This window comes from Panicum virgatum, chromosome 5K (genome assembly GCF_016808335.1).
Source record: "Panicum virgatum strain AP13 chromosome 5K, P.virgatum_v5, whole genome shotgun sequence".
NCBI classification, from domain to species: domain Eukaryota; kingdom Viridiplantae; phylum Streptophyta; class Magnoliopsida; order Poales; family Poaceae; genus Panicum; species Panicum virgatum.
The window spans coordinates 35,575,796-35,597,369 of NC_053140.1; the positions used below are offsets into that span (position 1 = coordinate 35,575,796).

Genomic DNA, 21,574 nt, shown 5'->3' on the forward strand with positions numbered 1-21,574 from the left:
ATGTTTCTCCAAGGAAAAGTTTGCCTAGGCCGGTGTGATTGCCATGGGCCAGGTGATAGGCCAAGGGAAGGTAATTCTTAGTTGGAGCTAAAGAAGGACCACAGAAGATGAAGTGCTCTAGCCAAAGATTTAAGAAGGTTGTGTGTTCCTTCTCAGTCACTGGACCTTTTGTTTTCATGTGCTGATTCATGTAAGTGCCCCAGTTTGTGCAGTTAACCTTGGAAGAAAGTTTGAAGGGGACTTCTGCCATTTTGTGAGCAGCAGGATTAGGAGAACTAATGTCTAGGCCAGTGATCATGGTGACATCCAGCAGAGTAGGAGTCATGGGTTCATGTCAAGGGGTGATAGTGATAAGCTAAGTGCATCGGCTATATTCAAATCCTGCCACAAGGGCATATAAGTTTTTGCTACTCTGTTGTACCATGTAATCCAGCTCTCAGGGGGATTAGGCCAGGCTCTTAAGCAGTCGGCCCAGAGGTTCAGATTGATGTTTTGACTCACAAAAGAAATCCTATTTGCTTCACAAGAGATCAAATCTATGGGGTTTTCATGGGTTCGTGGGCCAAGACAGAAAGATTTTGGATTGGAAGGGTGCGGCAGAAGGATGTCTGACACCTGAAGTTCAGAAATTCAGAAGTATGCATATGGTGTCATGTTTCAGAATTTAGTGTTTCAGGGGCTTAGTAAGCTGAAGAAAACTAAAGGATTATGCCGAATATTACCTTCAGGCTACAGATTGCCGCGTCATCGATTGCAGAGCTTGTCATCTGAGCTGCAGAATCTGCCATGGTACAGATCCGTTGACTTGGGGTTTGGTTTCTGCGGGTTCTGATTCGAATTCCGGGTGCTTGGAGAGTTCTTGCTCGAATTTGTAGAGCTGGGTTTTCGAATTACGCTCGGATTTGAGAGTTTGTTGAGTTCGGTTCAAGGTGGAAGTGATACTCTACTCTTGTGCGGGTTGCTTCTAGTTTGAATTTCGTCGGCTCTTGAATATTTATAGAAGTCTGATGCGTTGTCATCGGCTTTTTTGGAGAGTAATCGGGCACACAGAATTAAAGGGGAAGTTGATTTCATTAATAGAAAGGTCATTACAAGGAAAAGCCGATTGTTACAAAGGAATTAATCCTTCGGCTTTGTGATCCTACCCCTACGATCACAATTACATATATAATTAAGAGATCATGACATATAATATATATATATATATTTAATTAACCCACAGTGCATTGTTTATGGGTACAGTCAAAAGTTAGAGTATAAAATGACCAGATTCTATACCACCATTGCATCAGACATGCGCTGTAACAACTTGAGTTCACAGCCCATACAACTAAAAGCTCTAGGTTCTACCAAAAGCTATAGCAACAAGAGGTCCACCAGTCTACACAACCAAAAGCGCAAACAACATGAGGTCCACTAGTAAGACAACCAAAAGCTCGAGCAACCACAATCTATACCATAGTGCATCAGAAGTTGTCGATAACAAACTTGGCCATCCAAGTTATTTTGTGATCAGTGGGCAGGGAGCTGAAAGCTCTAGCAATATGAGCATTGTTCACCAAGTGTAGAAAGTAAAACAACTTGTGCTCATGTTCAAAACCTGAAAGATTGTTCATAGTATCAAACAACTCTGATGGCAGCACATTATCCGCTTTAGCAGCCTCCTTAATAGCATCAGATAGCTTTTCAAAGCCTTCTTTAAGTGCTGCAACCAAACCATCACCATCACCCTCAACAATTCTGGCTCTCTTGTTTGGTCTGCCTGCTCCATTATCATCAGGGGTGCTGTAGCACCATTGTGTCCCCTTCATTTTCTCTATCTTCTCCTGTTGTGTCTAAAGGGTCATTTGAGCCCTTTGCATACTGACCAGTAGCCACAGTATTATCAAAGATAGTAGCCAAGTATATTTCAAAATAAATTTGTTAAAAAGCTAGATTAAAAGATCTATCTAATGATATCAATTATGTATTATAAATGTTAATATATTTTTATATAAAATTAATCAAAATTATTTTTCGAGAAGCGATAATGACAGTTACGTCGAGAAGGAGAGGGAGTACTCCCGTATATTACCTAGTACTAACCTTTTTCTCGTCGACAGATGTGACGCGAGGCGGTCGGCAGCGCCCGTGTCCATCCACCAAAGCAGTGGAGTACTACTACGTACTCTATCCTCGTAGATACAGGTAGACTACACCTACTAGAAAGCTCTTCCTGTTCCAACAACGTTTCGCACGTTGGGGGGTCACCTCCCACTTCGTCTGGTGCCGCCCACGACGAGCATCACCGATCGCGTGACGCTCCCGCTCGGCCGCTTCCTCTTGGTTCTTCCACGAAGCAGCGCCAGCGGCCCTCCCCTTCCCTCCCCACCCCAAGCGCGTCGCGATTCTTCTGCGGAGATCCGGCGCGGATCGAATCCGCTGCCCGCCCAGCCGCCCGCCGCCGCCGCCGCCGCCGGGATCGGTTCCCTCCAATTAGCAAAGCCCGCGCATTTGATGAGTATTTTTCTCCCCGCCCCTTGGTGGATGCGAGGGACCTGCCCGGGCTCGACCCGCCGACCTCACCCCGATCTCGCCGCCGCCGCCGCGCCGCCCGGCGGGGAGACCACCACCACCACCCCCTGCTCACCGGGCCCATGGGCTAGGGGGGGCCCGTGCTTCGCCCTCCTGCGATCGCGACCGGAGGGGCGGCCCGCGGGATCCGCCCGCCGTCTCCTCCTCCTCGCGCTCTAGGTAGGAACCTCCGGGGACTCCTCGGGGTCGGCCGGAGAGCCTCGCCCGCCCGCGGATAAGGTTCCCGCTGATGCGGGTACTGTGCTGCGCTTCCAGGCGACGCGAGTGTGCAGCTGCTGCTCCCTGGGGATGTGAACGCTGCCCTGGGTGGGGATCCAGCTCGCGCTAGATTTTCACCCCCTTTTTGCCTTTCACTTTTCGCTTGCTCGGGGACGGTAGAGGTAGAGACCGGATTCTCCGGGTGATTAACGCTAATCGCCGCGCAGGATTATTCCGACGTATGTACTGATTTCCAGTTCCGTGCTGTTAATGCAAGTGGTGGGGAGGCAAAGTGGGGATTGTATTGCCGGTTTCGGGGACATATTCTTGGGACATTCCCACCCTGTGTAAAGATATCCCCCGGCTCCGGGTTTAGTTTCATGTTTTCATGTTCATAGTAGTGGTGGTGGGGAGGGCACATATCACGCATTCTGGTTATTCCGGGCATCTGGGGACATGGGTTCCTCGCAGGAGTCCACCTTCTCGTCGGCCTCGGCCGCTGCGCAGGTGAATGCTTCCGCGCTGGACTTGCTCCCGGTCTATGCCAAGGAGCTTATCGCAGGCGGCGCTGCTGGTGCATTCGCAAAGACTGCGGTGGCACCGCTGGAGAGGGTCAAGATCTTATTACAGGTTCAGTACCGCTCGAGTGCTCGCACTCTCGATTTCGTCGTTCGGCAGTGGTTGTGTGTGGATACTTGGCTCACTTGCTGCACGCGTGCTGTTTTGTTCTGTAGACGAGAACTGAAGGTTTCCAGTCCCTGGGGATCCTCCAGTCCTTGAGGAAGCTGTGGCAGTATGAGGGAGTTCGAGGCTTCTACAAGTGAGTGCTTTGCTGGAAATGCCCAAGGCTTTTATTTTACTGCTGAATGAACTGCACTGAATTATTGATTTTGATGCCCTGTTATTGACCATGCAGAGGGAACGGTGCAAGTGTGCTTCGCATTGTTCCATATGCGGCATTGCATTACATGACATATGAGCAGTATAGGTGCTGGATATTGAACAATTTCGCCCCATCAGTAGGTACAGGGCCCGTCGTTGATCTTTTAGCTGGCTCTGCTGCTGGTGGGACTGCAGTTTTGTGTACATACCCATTAGACTTGGCTAGGACCAAGCTGGCATACCAGGTATTGAATTAGCGTGTCCACTGATACATTTTATTTTTTTCATTTTGTTCCTTTGATTGTAGCATAGGGTCTCCATCAATAGATGCATCGCTGGGACAACTCTCTTAGCAATATTACTTGTCTACGCAATGTTTTCTGTATATAATATACTGTTGCTACCAGTGATTGATTCAAGGCTGTTTATACTAATTTCTTCATATTTTCTCCAAGGTTTCCAATGTGGGCCAATCTGGCAATGCTTTGGGAAATTCTGGTCAACAACAAACATATAATGGCATAAAAGATGTCTTTAAGACTGTTTATAAGGAAGGTGGCGTACGATCTTTATATCGTGGAGTAGGTATGTACTATCCTCTCATAGTCGTGTTTCCTTTGCTGTGATTCGGACCAACGTGTTTATGGCTTCATCAGTGTGAGCGCAGCAAACTATGCTTATCGAGTTAGTTTGATGCCAAACTGGCTTTTTTCAGTTCTATTTTGGTGTCATTGGGCTATCACTATTTAGTTACTTTATAAATGTTAAATACTGGTTTTGTAGGTGATCTGAAACACAATTTTCAGGGCTAGGCATGTGAGTTAGAATGAGCTACTGCATGAATATCCTGAAACTTCTAAGTAAATTTACATTTTTTTAGTTAGGCCATGCTATTACAGTGCATGAGAGGAGATTTCAAAAAAAAAATTAATCAATTACAGGCCCAACTCTGATTGGTATTCTTCCATACGCTGGCTTAAAATTTTACATATATGAAGATCTGAAATCTCGAGTTCCAGAAGATTACAAGAAATCTGTTATACTGAAGCTCTCTTGTGGAGCTTTAGCTGGTCTATTTGGACAAACCCTTACTTATCCACTGGATGTTGTCCGGAGGCAAATGCAAGTAAGATTCTGTATTCTATCAGTCTCCAATATGCAACTGTAGCTTTGACTGCATTGTCTGTTTGATCACTACTCACAAGACTTTCTATCTTCAGGTTCAGAGCAAGCAGCCTCAAAATTCAGGTGATGGCTTCCGTATAAGAGGAACTTTCCAGGGTCTCTTGCTCATCATTAGGTGCCAAGGATGGAGACAGCTCTTTGCTGGCTTGAGCCTTAACTATGTAAAGGTAATAAGTCAGTCCAAGATTTTCTTTTCAAAAGCCAAATTTGAAAAATGAATAATTGCAAATTTTGCAAGGTGAAAAATAATGTGATCTGTTTATGCATACACTCATGTTTAGTTGCTCCTTGTTTTCTTTTGCTTATTTGTAATGAGTGACAGCGAGAACAGGGAAGTTCATTTTGCACTAATACATTCAAGTTTTTGTCTTTGATCGAATAATTTTTCAGGTTGTCCCTTCCGTAGCAATCGGTTTCACAACATATGACATGATGAAGGCATTGCTAGGAGTTCCTCCCCGCGAGAGAATCCATGCATCAGGTGCTAACAAATGAAGCAATGTTTGCCTTACTTGTGTTAGGACCAATGAGCTCGAGGAACTCCAGTCCGTGGCATTATCGTTCTTGTTATTAATCATATATTTATGTTGCATAGGATGGAGATCATTGTATATTGGTCGATTTATGTTGCATAACATCAAGTATGGTACTTGTAATTTGTAACCGTAAATACAGTGACAACAAGATATTGCTGTACATTAACTATACTAGATTGGTACCATGATTGGAGATTTTGATCAGGAATTTTTAACCCAGTATTACCACCTGCGCCTGAATGATGTTTTTGGAGCAAATGCGAAGATGAAGCCTTGATGGTTTCTGACAGTAGAATCTCCAAAACTTGATTTGATTTGAGTAGTCTTTTAGGTATGGCACCAGAAGCACTGGGAACTTTTACCCCTGAAGTTCATTTGGTAATATATTCAGCTCTGTTTTTCGTGTTTGAAATTACTCACCGAGCTTGACACCACATAGGAACCAACCCAAGGAACGGAAATTGCTACTTGAGCTGAGCCAACTTTTTACTTCACGATTAGCAAAATTGGATCTTACATGTTCATGCTTCACATGCAGACACTATGATGTTAACAGAACAAGAATGTTTACAACAGTTGAGGTACGCAAAGCTCTTAAAAATAAATCATTTGTTCATATAAATAAAATCAATTCCACAAGGGTGACAAGAACTACATCAATTAAACCATATCCATGCATCCATCACCGTAGAACGGTAGAAGGTAGTAAAAACCAACGGCAGATTTGTCTGAAGAGAAAGCATACAACTGCAAACTGTACACCACCCACAATCCATGCACTCCATTTACTTCTCCAAGTCCAAGATCACAAAATGAGAAATCCACACCTGACCTGCATGTCACTTAATCTTTCTTCTTGTTGGCAGGGGAGCAGAACCTCTCAAACAGCATGGCGAAGAAGCCGAGGAAATCGAGCCGCTTCTTCGGGTCATCTTTCTCCACCTCCCGGTTTGTTTCTTCAGGCTTCTCTCCTTCAGCTGAAGTTTCAGCCGTCTCAGTCGGAGTTTCAGTTTCAGTTTCGGCTGTGGGGGTGGCCTGTTGCTGCTGCACGGCTGCGACGACAGCCTGAATTTCTTCTACCGCTTGCTCCAGCACATTAGGTTCTTCAGTCTTGTCAGCGGAGGCACCACCTTCTACTTTCTGGCCTGCCTCGCCTTCCTCTGCTTTCGCTTCAGCCTCAGGGTCTTTATCTTTGGATCCTGTTCAAGGAAAGGATGATGCAAATGTTCAACAATCAGGCTGTCTTCACCAATGCAATCAGGTAAACTGCCAGAGACAGTCCAAGAAACAATGGGAGGTCAGATGTTTCACCATGGTGCCTGTGCAGATGGAGAGCATCAGCAAGGCTCTTAACCTCGTCCTTGACTTTCTCCACCACTTCTGGGTGGCTCTTAACCTCGTCCTTCACCTTGTCCATCACAGCATGGAAAGCATCCATGTCCTTGTTTCCCTGTTCTTCGTTTCCTTGCTCTGCCAAATCGACGTGAATGCTTCTCAGAGAAAAGGATATGGTTTGATGAGAACAAAATAAAAAAAAGGGGGGGTCTAATTTAGCATTTTCAGGTCACAGGCAGCGTCAGAAGTTTGGGGTCAAAATTGCTCCTTACAAGTCGGGAACGAGAACATGAACAAGAACTGAAGTATTTGTCAGTTAATTACACTTTCTCCAATTCAAGCGTCACCATAGGAAATACTGATAAGATTATAAGAATTACAAATTACGTTGACCAAGATCCTTTGGTTAATTACACTTTTTCCAATTTTCCCTTCTAATAAATCCCTAGTTACTGTACGCATTCCGGTTACCCCAGTTAACTAAGACACAAAGCAGGGGAAACAAATCATCCTCTTGCTGACCAATTCGAGAGGGAAGGATTCTTCTAGACAGCAGGCAAGATGCCAAATCCCCAAACAAATTCATGCACCAAAATCATGAAGACATAGCGAGGAACACAAATGCACACGAGCTTGCAAGAAACCGGGAAAACAAGGATCTGTCATCCTAGGTATCGGCCGAATCAAAACTTTTACAGTGAAAAGAGGAGACCTTACGAATTGAAAAAACTGCAGATTTGAAGGGCGTTGAGGTTTGTAGTGAATGGGGAAAGCTGAACTGACGAAAACCAAAAGGCGCAGGCTTTTCGATGCGCACTATGCGAAGCTGAAGAATTCTGGCAGGGTTATGGCTCTATCTGAGCCCCTTGATATGGACTAAATTACTGACGCGGAGGCTAATGTTTTATGTGTTTTATATACGCGCAAGCACCACTGGCTGGACAGCCGCTGGAGCATCATGCATAATAATACTACATGGTAGGACAGCGCAGGGGAGTGACAGCGAAATGGACACAGGCAAACTACAGGCATTCATGGTGGTTGGTCGAGGAAGAGGATCCTGGACAGAGTGTCTCTGCTCCAGCTGGGTCGATCAAAGTCTGCTTTGTTTATTCTGAAACAGTACTGTATTTGTTATAGCTGCATTGATCCTAGAAGAATATACAGGGCACAGTAATGAGATTATTTTTTGTTGATGTTTATTATGTTTATTATCTGTGAATTCCTGGCTGGACAAATGGAGATGAATTATGGGATTTGGTTTGTGTGGTACGCATGTATTAGGGTCAGGTAATGGCCATCTGGCAGATGCAGGCCCACTAATAAGAGGACAAAGGAACATGGTGCTTGAGCTGTAACTGTCTCCCCCAAAATTTTCAGATATATTTCTTCAAAAAAAATATTCAGATATTTCCTGAACTCGGGTCAGGATGATCTATAACGCATAACGGACAGTTTCCTTGCTTTTCTCGGATTAGGAGTGGATCATGGAGAAAAACAATCTAGAAAATGGTATCAGGTACTCCATCAATCACACATGCCCAACATCCTAGAGAATCATTGTGTGCATAAAGCTGCTTTTGCTTGGAAGGAAAGCTAAGCAAACCTATTGGCCAGGAGACCTAATCCAAGGTAGGCCTATAAAGAAATGCGGTTTTAAGAAATGCAGTTCTTCCAAGCTATGAAATGTTCAGTAAACACAAAGCAATTTTTTTCTTTACCAATTTCTAACTTTACTATATCTTGACATCACTATAGAAAACTTGGCTTGTTTTCACATCCTGTGTGATATTTTGGTTGCATATGTCCAAATGGCCCGTTTCTCTACCAGGATCCAAACTGACCTACTCCACGATCATGACTGAAATCAAATCACCCTCTGCTCCATGCGCCATGTGTTACCTCACTGCTTTCTCAATCCCATAGCTCGTGGGTATTTCCTTCAAAAAGGTCATATCCGAGAAGATAGTTCACCTAATTAGGAAAAAGGTTTCAACTGCTTCACGGTCCAGATGCGTCCACGTTTTCGTTTCGAAAAAGAAAAAGGCTGGGCCTTTGTTTTCAAATTATATGCATTGTAAGCGTTGTTTACTGCAGAATTATTATGGCTCACCCATGGTTGCTCATACTGAAGCAAACCAACTCTTCTTTATGTGCCATGTGCTGCAGATTTATCAAAAGATTGGTTTCACTTCATATCTTCTATGATCTTAATTTAATTTGTAGTGCAAGAAAAGTATCTAACGTGGAAGTTGAACTGCAGTAGCACAAATGTACACGAACTGCTGTCTCGGCACCGTGTTCGGCTGGTGGGTAGGGCTCCAGCCCTACAGTAATTCCCTCTCACACTGCTCCAGCTCCAGCCTCCAGCCACCAGCCAGGTAACAATATTTTTCTCTCACACCACTCCAGCTCCAGCCTCCAGCTCCAGCCTGCCGAACGCGGTGATTAAAAGTACAACGTGGTCACCTGTTTGTCAGCTATTAGGATTTAGGACAGCTAATGTGGAAGTAATATGCAAGGCACGATCTGGTATTTCATTTAAATTCAGCTTGAAAGGTTCTGGGAATTAGACATTTCTTTGTGTTTCCATAATGTAGTATATCTATCAATTACCAGAACCAGCCGCTCTATTTTCTTGACGTTGACCGAAAACGTGACCATAAAAATGAAGCCTTTCATTTTCAGGTCCAAATCAAGGCAATTTCAAAACCGTCTAGGTAGACAAATAAAAGTCTATCTGCAGCTATCAATCATCTATTTGCCGTGTTATTATCTAACAATGACAACTTGAACTCCAAATCACAGCTGCCTTGTTGTGATCAGAAGGGGGCACGCTACTAGTATCTTCCTATCTTGATAAGTACTTAGAGAGGCTGGAAAACTCGGAAGAATAGCTACCTCTGAAGTTAGATGGCATTCGTGCATACAAAAATTAGGCTAAAATATGAAGGCAAATAACTAACCATTCTTCCCGCGGCTATCTTTTCCCTTCTTCTGTGAGCCTTCAGAGTCCTTGACTTTCTTTGAGTTCTTCCTCTGAAAGAACATCATGTTCTGTTCCTCCTCTTACACTGCGATAATCATATATATGTAATGAAAAAGCTTAAGCAATTTACCAAATTTTTTAATCAAAAACTCAGGAGAGATGTGTTTCTTTGTATTAAGAGGAGATGATGAAAAACAAAGTTTTTTACAACGACGCGGAGTGGCTCGCACTCATGCTAAAGACTAGAGTACGTGATTGTAATTTACACAAAATAGAAACAACCTAAAGAGAGGTAGAGAAAGGAGCATGATCACTAAGCAATCTACCATAGAAGATTCAGGGAACATAATTGCACACTTCAGCTAATCTTGATGAAGCAATCAGCCGTATCAACATATTCTCTGCCTCACAAGCTATTCTGAAAAGCACGCATGATTAGTTTAATGCACCCTTTGCTTCAGCAATCACCACCGCAGAAGGATATATGTCAAAGACAACAATAAACACGGCTGTTTGTATGTAACTTCGTAGTTCTAATTCATGGTGTTTGTCACAAAGGGACATGTTGAATGATACATATGGCTTTCTTGAACATGATCCTGATTGTCCAACCCTCGAGACAACTTCAACCAGCTCATTGGTATAGAGATCCAAGAGAGAGAAAAAAAAACTCAAACAAATGTGATGAAGCTTGTTGGCAGAGAAGAGGTAAAGAGCATAATCGCACAAGAAAGCAGTAGGAGAGCCAATCTAACGCGGTGAAGAACAAGAACAGCCAGTGCCAAGTAACTTCTAGTTAACAAGAACAGACTCCTTTAGCAAACTATCAACAACGCCCAATATCACCATTAGTGTAAAAGAAAAACATAAGCATGTAAAACATATCTAGGATATGCGTGTATCTTACCGATCTTCCTTGAAATGATCAGGAAATGGAGAGTTTGTTGCAGAGGAGACAAGAGAAGGAGGGAACAAGCGTATTTCAGGGGGACATGTAATGTAACGTGGTCCTCCTTTTATGGAGCCATCTATTAGTCGCTGCCACAATTTTAGCATGTCAACTAGTCGGCCTCCGGTAACCCCACCCCGCAACCATTAGCCACTGATCATCTGTTTCTTATTTAATTTTGCTTGTTTAATTTACTGAACACACTTCATTTCTTTATTGACCGAACAACAAGGGAAACAAAACTATCTGTTTCTGTCCTTCCGATACGGCAGTGGACAAATATCTTCTTGGGTTTGACTTAACCAGAGCAATTCATGGTTATCGGAGAGGAGTTTGTTGCACAAAAGAAAGGTGAACACATGACAGGCATGTATACTAGAATTGAGTAACTAGTTTTAAACTGGATCTGAAGTGTCACACAAGGAGATTCTTTTGGCCTACCTTGTACACTTTCTTTTGCGTATGGAAACCCTCATTTCATATGCCTTTATTATAGCCCGCATATGGATCTAATCTGAATTGCTTATGATTGTCTCTTGGACATATCTACCAACACTATGTGAGGTTGAGATTGTTCATTATTATCTAAGAGATGAAAATAAAGGTCGGTTGGTTGATAGCTAATAAGTCATCAATTGTTTGGTTGCAACGAGCCCTAGACTTTGCTGCGCAAGTTGTTTCTGCCGATTGTAATCCTATACTGAGTTAATAAAGCTCATTCTTCATAAGAAAGAAGAAGGAATGTAGGCAATCTATTAGCCGTATGTTCGAATCCATGCAGCGGCGGCCTCACTTGATTTTTTTTGGGGCAGGCACGAGCCAGGTGTGTCGTAAAGACTATTGTAGCCTCTGGTCCCTATTGACCCCATATACCAAATCTTATCTATAAAATCTATATAGTTGGTCCCCACTACAAACTATTAACTTCAATTTCTCTCAACTCACATTGCGCCACATCATCAACAAAATTGTGTCCATTCGATCTTAAGCCCAAGTTTAATCATGAATGTTGATTCATCATTCTAGCTTATGTTTTTTCACCTTCTGTTCTCCACTCAAAATAAATGTTCACTTTGCTTTAGTTCTCACGTCTTTCTATCTCCCTCCCCTACAGCAAGTGCTCCACTCAAATAAATAATCACAAAACCCATGTATTTTTTCCACCAGCTGGCAGCAATCAATATAATCAAGCCTGAAAGTTGCATGTCGATTATTCACAGACACACATGTATTGTCATGCATGCATGTAGGAAGCAAAGCAAACGAAATAAAATCTTAATTAGCTTACACATGAACATCACGTCACACTATCCTTATACCAATTTTATTTGTGCCCATAGTACACACATCTTCTGTGCTCCACTCAAAATAAATAATCACTTTGATTTAATTTTCATGTCTTTCTTATCTCCTTTCTTTACAACAAATGCTCCACTCAAAATAAATTGATTCTCATATCTTTCTTTCTCCTTGCCCTACATCAAGTGCTCCGCTCAAAATAAATTATCACAAAGGCAACACAATGGATCGTCGGGATCGAGAACCATCCACCTTTCCAACTCTCTAATCAAGGTGATTTTACACTATAAATTTCTAAATTTGACCAAAATTATACGAGCTTTTCTTCATTAGAAAAATCTCATTTTTTTGTTTTTAGCGAACTCAATCTAAGTGCTTATTTGTCTTACTACATAATCTCCATAGCGTTTTATTTAAAGAATTATTGTAACTTTTTTACCATTTTAATGCATTTTCATCTCTTGAGGGTTACTATAATTATTGTAGATGCTCCCAAACTGCACAAATAATCACGCAAAAGAAAACAGTTTGACTTATTTCCATTTCATCATTTGCTAGTTTTTATCATTCAGCACGATTTGATCACGGAACACAACCTGCTGTATGAGTAGAAGCAAAGAACAGTTCCATTGAGGGGCGATTCAGTTGGATCATTAAGGTGTGAGACGTCCCTCCAATCAGTTAGATTAGCCGGTGCTAGGTGGTTGGTGACATTGTCGAGAAATGTCTGTTTTTCCCCCATGAAGCCAACCACGAACAGTAGGAGTTAGTTACCAGCTCCATCTCGAGGGCAGTTGAATCTCGAATCGAATGATCGAGCAGTTGCAGTTCATCGAGGGCAATGTGTTTGTCAAGAATGAGACTGACAGCGACGTCCCACATCTCTGATCTGATCTCCGGCCCTCCCCTGATGATCTGACCACATGATCGCTCCCCTCCGGCCGACGGCCGTGGATTTGTAGGAAGAAGCCCCCCTGCAGCGTGGGGAGGAGGAAAGAAAAGGGCAAGCTACATCGCACTCGCTCGCTAGCTGAAAATGTTGGAAATTTTGTGATCTCAGGATAACAACTTAGATCTGCATGGCAAATAATTTCCACAAATTAGAGATAACATACCAAATAAGTCATGTACCATGATTGGCAGGTACACCTAACGTTTCCATCTATAAGTCGGCCCCGGTCCCACAGTGCTGTATATAAATATGAGGTAGAGGGGAACCCTCTCTAACCCTAATCAGCTAATCTCGCGATTAGCAAAACACCAATCAATTAGGGCACTGGAGGGACTGGAAGCGCGACTTCCTCATCTACTTCGTGGCAGGCACCGGCGGGAGTTGCTGGTCATCATCGACATCAAGATCTTCATCAACAAGAGATCCAAATCTCTCTAATTGGTGAAGATTAAACTCTACTTCATCTACATCAGCCCTACTACTACATCTACAGAGGCGTTCATGGATTCAAAGGTTCTGGTCAGTATTAATCTAATTAATTCCGCATTAAGTAATTAGTGATCATGATTAGACTAAGCTAAGATCCTGTTCATGGATAATTAAATTCTAACAATCGGTATCAAGAGCCTACTTAGTTCTATCGTGATCCTAATATCTAGAGCCATCAAGTTTTAAGCCTCTGTTAATAGCAGACTAGATCTGTTATGCATAATTACTTTATATGCAAATCAGTATGATGCAATTAGTAGATTGGATCTACTAAGCCTCTGCAGTGTGAAAATGTGCAAATTATGTAAGTAATCATCTTGATTGAACTAAGATTAGTCCCTGCAGTAAGGTTTTAATGGGCGAATTAGATTAAGATGCATGTTTACGAAGTCATTAGTCTAAATTATGTTCAGATTAGACACTGATTAATGCAAATCTTAATCTGATTAGACTAAGTACCTCGGTTTAGATCTAAACAATTATGTTAATGCTAAGTTATGACTAGACCGAGGCATGATTAAGTTAATTTCATGATTAAGTTAAGTAATTAGGGTTCTAGGGTTTCGGCTACTAAGTTTTCCCTAAAATTAGCCCACTGTTAATGTTTATTCCGCAAAATTGAAGTCAAATCCATAAGATTAGTTGCATCAGTCAGCAATTAGAAGAAGGGGAAATAAAATTTCAGATCGCATCAAGAAATCCCAAAATCCCTCATGAATCCTAACCCTGAAAATTAAAAAAAAAAATCTTACCTTGGCTGCTGGGACTGTGTGTGGCATGATGTCACCGCCACACATGCTCACCAGCACCCACGGATGAGAGCAGCACCGCCAGATACGCGCATGAGCCAATCGCGTCAGCCATGCGCATGAGGAGCGCATGTGCCCGGCCATCTGCACCGCTAGGAGCCCTCGACGGCTGTGCGCGCGATCAGTACGCACGCACTCGCCGACGAGGGGCCCAATACGGCGCATGACCAGGACATGCAGCCAGCGGCCTGCAGGCCCGTGCTCTCGCGGCACGCGGCCCTCGTGGAACGCGGCCAGCGGTGGCCTGGCTGCAGCGCCCAGCGCACCCTGGGACCCGTGCGGCCTACGCACGTGTTCGCGAGGCCCCGTGTGGCGGCGCTCAGCGGCATGAGGAGAGTCGCGCCACACCCACGCGCATCAGGCGCTCGGCGGCGCTACCGAGCGTGGCCGGCGAACGGCGCTTGGGCCCCGGGCTGCGCATGACGGAAGGCGCACGGCACGCGGCTGCGGCCGACGTCCACGCGCAGCACGCGGCACTCACGGCTCGGCGCAGACGCACCGACCAGCGCGCGGGCATCAGGCAGCCGGCGAGCCGTGCCAGTTGCGGCGGCTGCTCAGAGAGTGAGGAGGAAAAGGAGTGAGGCTGGATTAGAGTTCTCAGACACCAGCTCAACCTTTTATATGGCACCAGATTAGTTCCTGGCCGCCGGATCTTGATGAACGGTCCAAATCGTTCCGCGTTAGGGTTTCCGCGGGTTGGGCCGAATTGGGCCAATGCGCGCAAATGGGCCGCGCGCAAGGGGAGCGTTTCACGGGCTGAATTGAGTTTTTGTTCTGTTTAATTAGTTTTGAGCCCAATTTATGTTTTAAAGCCTTTGTATTTACTATTTTAATGATTTAAGTTTTATTTCCTCACTATTTAAGATTAAAGGCTTTAATTAATTACTATTGCACTTATAATCATCAGCCTTATGTTTATCTAATGCCCATAAGTATTTATTTCATATTTGAGATGTCTATTGTTTATAATTTCGCAAATAAGTTTATTGCTTGATTTTATCTATGATAAATATTTCTCAAAGTATGAATAGTGATATTTTCCATAGTTTTGATATTATAAGATTAATTTAAAGAGTAACTATGGGAAATTATCACTGATAATGAGAATTATCATTAATAATGAGTTTATTTTGGGCTATTGATGAGTCTTGTTTTTCAGCACAATTAATTCATAATGTTAGATGTGCTTGTTAAATGAGAAAGAATCTAAAGATTAATGAGCCTTATCTTATGTAAGTGCAATAAGGTTTAAATTTTCAGTGCAATTAAGTTTAATAAGGTTTTATGCACTGATTATATAATGCAAGTTTAAGATTTTTATAAGGCTTATATCTACAGTGAAATTTAATCTCTTTATGATTCATGTGTCATTTTCACTGTTTAAATTTAAGTTTAAAATTCCAGAATAAGTGTATTTGCCTTAATGTTTCCATTATGCTTTTATTGATGAATATTGCATTAGTTCGCATTGTTTAAGCTGAAAAAATTATATATTTTCCACCATATACAATTAAGATGCTCTCTAATCAAATGGAACCATCGAGAAGTTTGATTAGAGTACACTTGTAATTAATTCTGACCATCGTTGTTTTAATTATGAGTTAATGATAAGTTTCGTTTGTTTTCCCCATCGGTGATGCAAATTGAAACTTATGGCATGATTTTAATCAGACCATCGTAGGGTTAATCTTGTGCCTTTATGTGCATCTTATTGTATAAGATTATTGAGACTTCAATTTTATGATTTTTCAGTGGATTATAAGGACTTACTAAGTACCATTGAGCCCTTTAATGGCACCAACTTTCCTAAGTGGAATAATGAGGTGTGTGCAGTTCTCAGAGTTCTGGACTTTGATTACGCACTTTATGAGGATAAAACTGTTAATCCTTCTATAAGTACTGAGAATCATATTGAGCAATTAAGGGAGTACAACTCCAAGTTGGAGAAATGGCAAAAATCCAACGAATTTGCAAAATTAGTTATAAAACATTCGATCTCAGATGCCATAAGGGGAGCATTTCCTTATATGAAGGGTGATAGGGAACTAAGTGTGAAGGAGTTTATGAACTCTATTGAGGAAAGTTCTAAAGTTAATTATTCCAATTTCCTCATAAATAAGCTGTCTACCTCACGTTATGATTGGCACAATGGACTAAGTATACACATTAAGAGCATGTACAATATGGCTGCTGAGTTGAAAGCACTTGGCAGGTTCATCTCTGATGATCTGCTAGTGTCATATCTTATGGCTTCTCTACTAGAGAATTATAATAAGCGTGCTCAAAATGTGGATACTTCAGTAAGATATAAGTTATGTGAGTCACTTCATCAAGTGCAAAGGAAGGATAATAAAGTTGTCTCATAAGCCCTTTTAAGTTAAAGTTTCCCCTAAATTTTGGTGGATAATTAAATTCTAACAGAAAACACCAATGGATTCTGCGAGTCTTTGCTCATGAACTCCGGCTAGTTGGAGAGAGATGACGCCATGGTGATCCCGTGAACAAGGATATTTACAGGATGAGGAGCACAACGCTGCCTTTCAGCCTTGCACGTGAAGTTTTGATAGCCACGAATGTGTTTGGTTGGCTGGGCGACACGAGCTGACGATGACCAGGGGCGTGGCCGTGCAAGAAAGGGTAATCCATCCAGCTCCTCCAAGACTTCATCTATTACTTCCTCCGTTTCAAATTATAGGTCGTTTGATTTTTTTGAAACCAAGTTTGACCACTCATTTTATTCAAAAAATTAATTCAAATATAGTCAAATGTAAATCATTCTTGAAGAATTTGTATTAATAAAAAAAGTCACAACTAAACAAGTGATATTTTGTACAAATTTTTGAATAAGACGAGTGGTCAAACTTAATTTCAAAAAAGTCAAATAACCTATAATATAATTTAGAACGGAGGGCGCACTTACTAATCGGATAATTATTATCAGGAAGGGGAGCCTAGCTAGCTAATTCACCGGCTTTGCTTCTTGGATGGAACATTTGATCCATTCCACCTAAGCAATGTGGTGCCGGAATATGCCGCCGTGCCAGCTGGCCTCACCCGCGTTGACCGTTGACTCCGCCCACGACCAAGTCGTCCACAGCAGCAGTGGCGTGCCAGCAACGCCGGAAGGAAAAAGTCCTTCCCACCTCCCCTCAATTATTACCATAATTTGATTTACCTCCTTCAACTCGAAAACCGGATATTTATACTCCTCGAACTATTGAAACCGTCGATTTACCTCCTTGGGCGGTTTTCAAAGCAATTTTAGCTGATGTGGCGCTGCGTCAGCTGTCCTACATGGCACCACGTCAGGTCCAAGGGAGGTAAGTTGAACTTTCATGATAGTTTAGGGATGTTTCTTAGACTTTATACCAAGTGCAGAAATACTTTTTTTCAAAAAAAAATCAAATATTTGTTTTTGAATAAATGTGCATTTAAAAATACTAAAATGTTATTTAACATTATAGAAATCCTAGAAAGTTTGTTTTAAATAAAAAATTATGAATCGGCGTGTAAATTTAAAAGATCATTAATTAAATCCAATTTCTAGCTAATTAATCTATGGTTGGTTTGGCAGCCACATCCATCATTAGTGAATTTTATGTCCGCATATCCCTGCGCTAAACAGGCGAGCTCCAATGCCCCACCCTTCCCCTCACCGCCACTGGTTGTCCCTGTCGCCACATATCTAACTTTTTAATTTAAAACAAACTTTCTGTGATTTTTATAATGTTAAATAACATTTTAGTATTTTAAATGCACACTTATTCAAAAACATATATTTGGATTTTTTTTTTGAAAAAATGGTATTTCTGCACTTGGTATAAAGTCTAAGAAACCTCCCTAAACTATCGTGAAAGTTCAACTTACCTCCCTCGGAGCTGACGTGGTGCCACGTAGGACAGCTGACGCAGTGCCACATCAGCTAAAACCGCTTTGAAAACCGCTCAGGGAGGTAAATCGACCGGTTTCAATAGTTCGAGGAGTATAAATATCCGGTTTTCGAGTTGAAGGAGGTAAATCGAATTATGGCCATAGTTGAAGGAGGTGGAAAGGACTTTTTCCACGCCGGAATTTTCCTTCTTCAGGCTGGCTGGGCTGGGCTGTTTCAGGTTTCAGCAAAGCGGCAACAAAAAAAAAAGCTGGCCGCCCAACACGGCCCTTAGTTATTGGGCCTTACCAACATCACGGTTGGGCCCATTTGAGACCCACACCCGCACACCATTCCACCACCGTTGCTCGCGCCGCCGAGGGAAAGGGAGAGGGCGGAGAAGAAGGCTAGGGTTTAAGGTTGCTCGGCGATGGCGTCGGCGGCGAAGGCCCTGGCCGCGCGGGCGGGGTCCTCCCTCCTCGGCCGCCTCCTCGCGTCCCCGTCCACGCCCCTCCTCCGCGCGGGGCTGCCGCAGCTCGCCAGGCTGCGGGCGCACGCCCCGCCGCCGGCGCCGTCTGTGGATGCCTACGAGGCGGAGGCGGTCGCGAGGCTGACGTCGGTCCCCGGCGAGATCTCGTTCCCCTGCGGCCTCCCCTCGCTCCGCTTCTTCATCGACGACGGTACTGCTGGTACTGCATCTCTCTCTCTCCCTCTCTCTCTCTCCCTCTCTCTCTCTCCCTCTCTCTCTCTCTCCCTCTCTCTCCCTCTCTCTCTCTCTCTCTCTCTCTCTCTCTCTCCCCCCCCCCCCCGCGCGGGCTCATGGATTAGGCCGTGGTTAAGTTCTTCGATTGGGCTTGGATCAGGGGTGGCTGCTGGATGTACAAATGGGGGGAAATGTTGTGGTACCTTACCATTCGTTGTATGCACAGATTATAGCGTGTAAGTTCTCATACTCGCATGATTTCTGTTGTGGTGCGCGATGTATGTGATCTGCAGTTATACCAATTTGCGACTAATCGATTATAGATAGACCAAGCCTTGGATTGTGCGTGCTTGGGAAGAATTTAATGATTCCTGACAGTGTGCTTCATTTTTTTCCCCATCTATGCATGATTGTTTTGTGGAATCCCATGATAGTCTCGGTGAACGGTGATGTGCTAATATTACTTGCCTAAGGTGATGGTGCTTGTTTGTAGCTCGAGTCTTTCAGCAGATACACCTGACTTTAGGGGTGCAAATGGATAACCCTTAGGTGCACCTCCAACCCTCTTTAGTTCAAAATATTGTACCCGTTTTTTCAAAATGGAATCCCATTTGAAAAAGTAGTACAGAATTTTGAACTAAGGAGGGTTGGAGGTGCCCCTAAGGGTTACCCATTGGCACCCCTACCTGACTTGTTTTGGCCTATACCTTGGTGTAATGTTTCTGAATATGTGCTGGACGAGTGTTTAGTGCCCATGCTTTTGTCTATGCGATTCACAAGCAGTAGGTCCATTAGATCTCTGTTATTCATATGTTAAAAAGTAGAGCAGTGGCTGACCATATTTTTCTCGAGAAAAGTTGTTCTTGTAGTTTGATCACTGTTGTGCATTGAAGCTCGCATGGTTTGTACTGCCTCACTGTTTCAATTTTATGGTATGCCTTTTTGTACAGGAATATCGATTGGTAGTAGAACTCAAATATTGGTACAGTGCACAGCTATATGTGGAATCATTTGAAAGCCTAAAATTGGGATTGCGTGGAGCTGGAGAACTTCTCCTAGTTCATAAACATATGATTTATGTTGAATTAAATACAAGGTTTGGTAGAAAGTGGTTGAGAAATACTCAAGTACACAGGTTTCCTTTTGCTATTCTGGATTGTTTACTTACATGGTGCCAAATGGTGACCGCCCCTTGTTACTTCTCCTGCTGATTGTCCTAAAATTCGGTAGAAAGTGCCTTGAGTAATAAGTACACACGCGTTCCTTTTGCTATGCTGGATTGTTTACTTCCATGGTGCCAAACTGTGACTGTTCCTTGTTTCTTCTGCTGCTGAAATCGTGTCTTAGGTGATTTGTGATCTGGGAGCAGATCAATGATTTTTTTATTTCCATCAACTTCAATGCCTTCTGTGCCTACTAATCTGTTGCTTATCTTTTCCTATTTGCAGTTGAGAATCCTGTTGTTAATGAACCCCTTCTGCTAATAAAGAGAACTTACCAGCCCAGTACCATCAAGCGGAAGAGAACCCATGGATTTCTTACACGGTAGGGTCCTTCTCTACCTGCCCTCGTCCACTTCAACTGTGTGCTGCTTACTAGTATTCTGTGTATATTGCAAAAGATGATGGCTCCTCAAGTTATAAATTAAACGATCCACTCTACTGTACATGTTTTTGGTACATGTTGACCCTGTTCACACCTATCAATTACAGAAATGTCTTAGTTTGGCTGGCAGGGGCCTGATACATGGTTCTGATTTCATGTGTTTGCATTTCGGTGCACTGATACAGTCCCTATCATGTTGCTTCTGCAGTAAGTCGACCAAGGGTGGGCGCAAGGTGATCGCACGGAGGATCGCCAAAGGCAGGCACAGGCTTTCCGTGTAGTGAGATCCCGTAGCAGCTCTGGACGTTGTTTTCTTCACAGCAGATTTGTACTATTCCTTGTATGAAACCTTAGAGTTTCAGTCTATGTATGCTTAACGAGTACCAACCCTCTGCTAAAGGCGAGCCCCAGCAAAAAGCAACAGACCGTGTGTGGATTTTCTTCGTGTCAAAACGACTGTTCCGCGAAATAAACTCGAGTTTATCTGCACCGACTGATGTGTCCATTTTGTGTGTGCAGCTGCTGAGGCTGCTGCACTTGTTCGTTGTCTTACAAGACCAGCTGTTTATACGCTGCTCTTGCTGGACACTTGGGGCTCTGTTTCGGTTCCCTGTTACTCTGTTAGGTGGTTCCATCACTGGTCCTAGTGAAGTAGATGGGCATGTAAACATTTTCTTTTGTGACGCAGGGGTCAACTGATGGTGCTATCTATCATTGCAGGCTTGGACGCGTTGCCGTTGCTTGCCCCGCCCGGCGCGGTGGCGTGGCGGCCGCTCATCGGGCCGTGTCCCCCCCTACCCTGCGCGACGTGGCCCGAGCCTCCGTGTACGTGGACGCCCGTGCGCTCTCCTGGCACCACGGCTTTGAAGCGGAGGGCCTGGGATACCTTAAACTATCCCTCGGCAAAGGAAGGAAGACGTTCGCGAATTCATCGGGTCGTGTATACGCCTTTGGAGCTTGGATGCATGCGGCTCCATGCTTTCCAACGGGGCTAGCACTTGGCGCGCGGCGCTGGAGCCGTGGCCCTGAGCTCGCACGTGTTGCGGTTAGGTCCCAAAGTCGCCAACTCGCTAGAGCAGGGCCTCAGTCTGCTGCTCGTATGCGCCAGTACTTCCTTAAACCAGAGTACTTTGTTGTTCTAGGAAACGGCATGGTCCTTAACAAACACACAGCGCAAGTTTTGCATCCGCTACATGGAGAG

The 21,574-nt window shown here is 43.6% G+C and overlaps 3 protein-coding genes across 9 annotated transcripts; 2 read left to right on the top strand and 1 right to left on the bottom strand.

Annotated features, from left to right (window-relative positions):
* The first annotated feature begins 2,245 nt into the window (after positions 1–2,245).
* LOC120709605 (mitochondrial carrier protein CoAc1) lies at positions 2,246–5,597 on the top strand. 3 transcript variants are annotated; one of them, XM_039995285.1, is made up of 7 exons: positions 2,246–3,402; positions 3,507–3,592; positions 3,689–3,899; positions 4,110–4,239; positions 4,596–4,780; positions 4,875–5,006; positions 5,230–5,597. In XM_039995285.1, the coding sequence occupies exons 1-7, from the start codon at positions 3,229–3,231 to the stop codon at positions 5,332–5,334; spliced, it is 1,023 nt and encodes a 340-aa protein (XP_039851219.1). In that variant the 5' UTR covers positions 2,246–3,228; the 3' UTR covers positions 5,335–5,597. The 3 variants fall into 3 exon arrangements, with proteins under 3 accessions (XP_039851219.1, XP_039851220.1, XP_039851221.1); XM_039995286.1 differs by having other exon boundaries at positions 4,653–4,780; XM_039995287.1 differs by lacking the exon at positions 2,246–3,402 and having other exon boundaries at positions 3,519–3,592; positions 3,674–3,899.
* A 342-nt stretch (positions 5,598–5,939) lies between these two features.
* Positions 5,940–10,753, bottom strand: LOC120709607 (zinc metalloprotease ZmpB-like). Of its 4 annotated transcripts, XM_039995288.1 has the most exons (4): positions 10,607–10,753; positions 9,677–9,784; positions 6,687–6,845; positions 5,940–6,574 (listed from the first exon to the last, which is right to left on the bottom strand). In XM_039995288.1, exons 2-4 carry the CDS (start codon positions 9,762–9,764, stop codon positions 6,219–6,221), a joined length of 603 nt encoding a protein of 200 aa, XP_039851222.1. In that variant the 5' UTR covers positions 9,765–9,784; positions 10,607–10,753; the 3' UTR covers positions 5,940–6,218. The 4 variants fall into 4 exon arrangements, with proteins under 4 accessions (XP_039851222.1, XP_039851225.1, XP_039851224.1 ...); XM_039995291.1 differs by lacking the exons at positions 9,677–9,784; positions 10,607–10,753 and adding an exon at positions 7,428–7,750 and having other exon boundaries at positions 6,687–6,865; XM_039995290.1 differs by lacking the exons at positions 9,677–9,784; positions 10,607–10,753 and adding an exon at positions 7,423–7,750.
* A 7,635-nt stretch (positions 10,754–18,388) lies between these two features.
* Positions 18,389–20,862, top strand: LOC120707164. 2 transcript variants are annotated; one of them, XM_039991982.1, is made up of 3 exons: positions 18,389–18,754; positions 20,217–20,313; positions 20,582–20,862. In XM_039991982.1, exons 1-3 carry the CDS (start codon positions 18,496–18,498, stop codon positions 20,652–20,654), a joined length of 429 nt encoding a protein of 142 aa, XP_039847916.1. In that variant the 5' UTR covers positions 18,389–18,495; the 3' UTR covers positions 20,655–20,862. The 2 variants fall into 2 exon arrangements, with proteins under 2 accessions (XP_039847916.1, XP_039847917.1); XM_039991983.1 differs by having other exon boundaries at positions 18,399–18,745.
* The last annotated feature ends 712 nt before the right edge of the window (positions 20,863–21,574 follow it).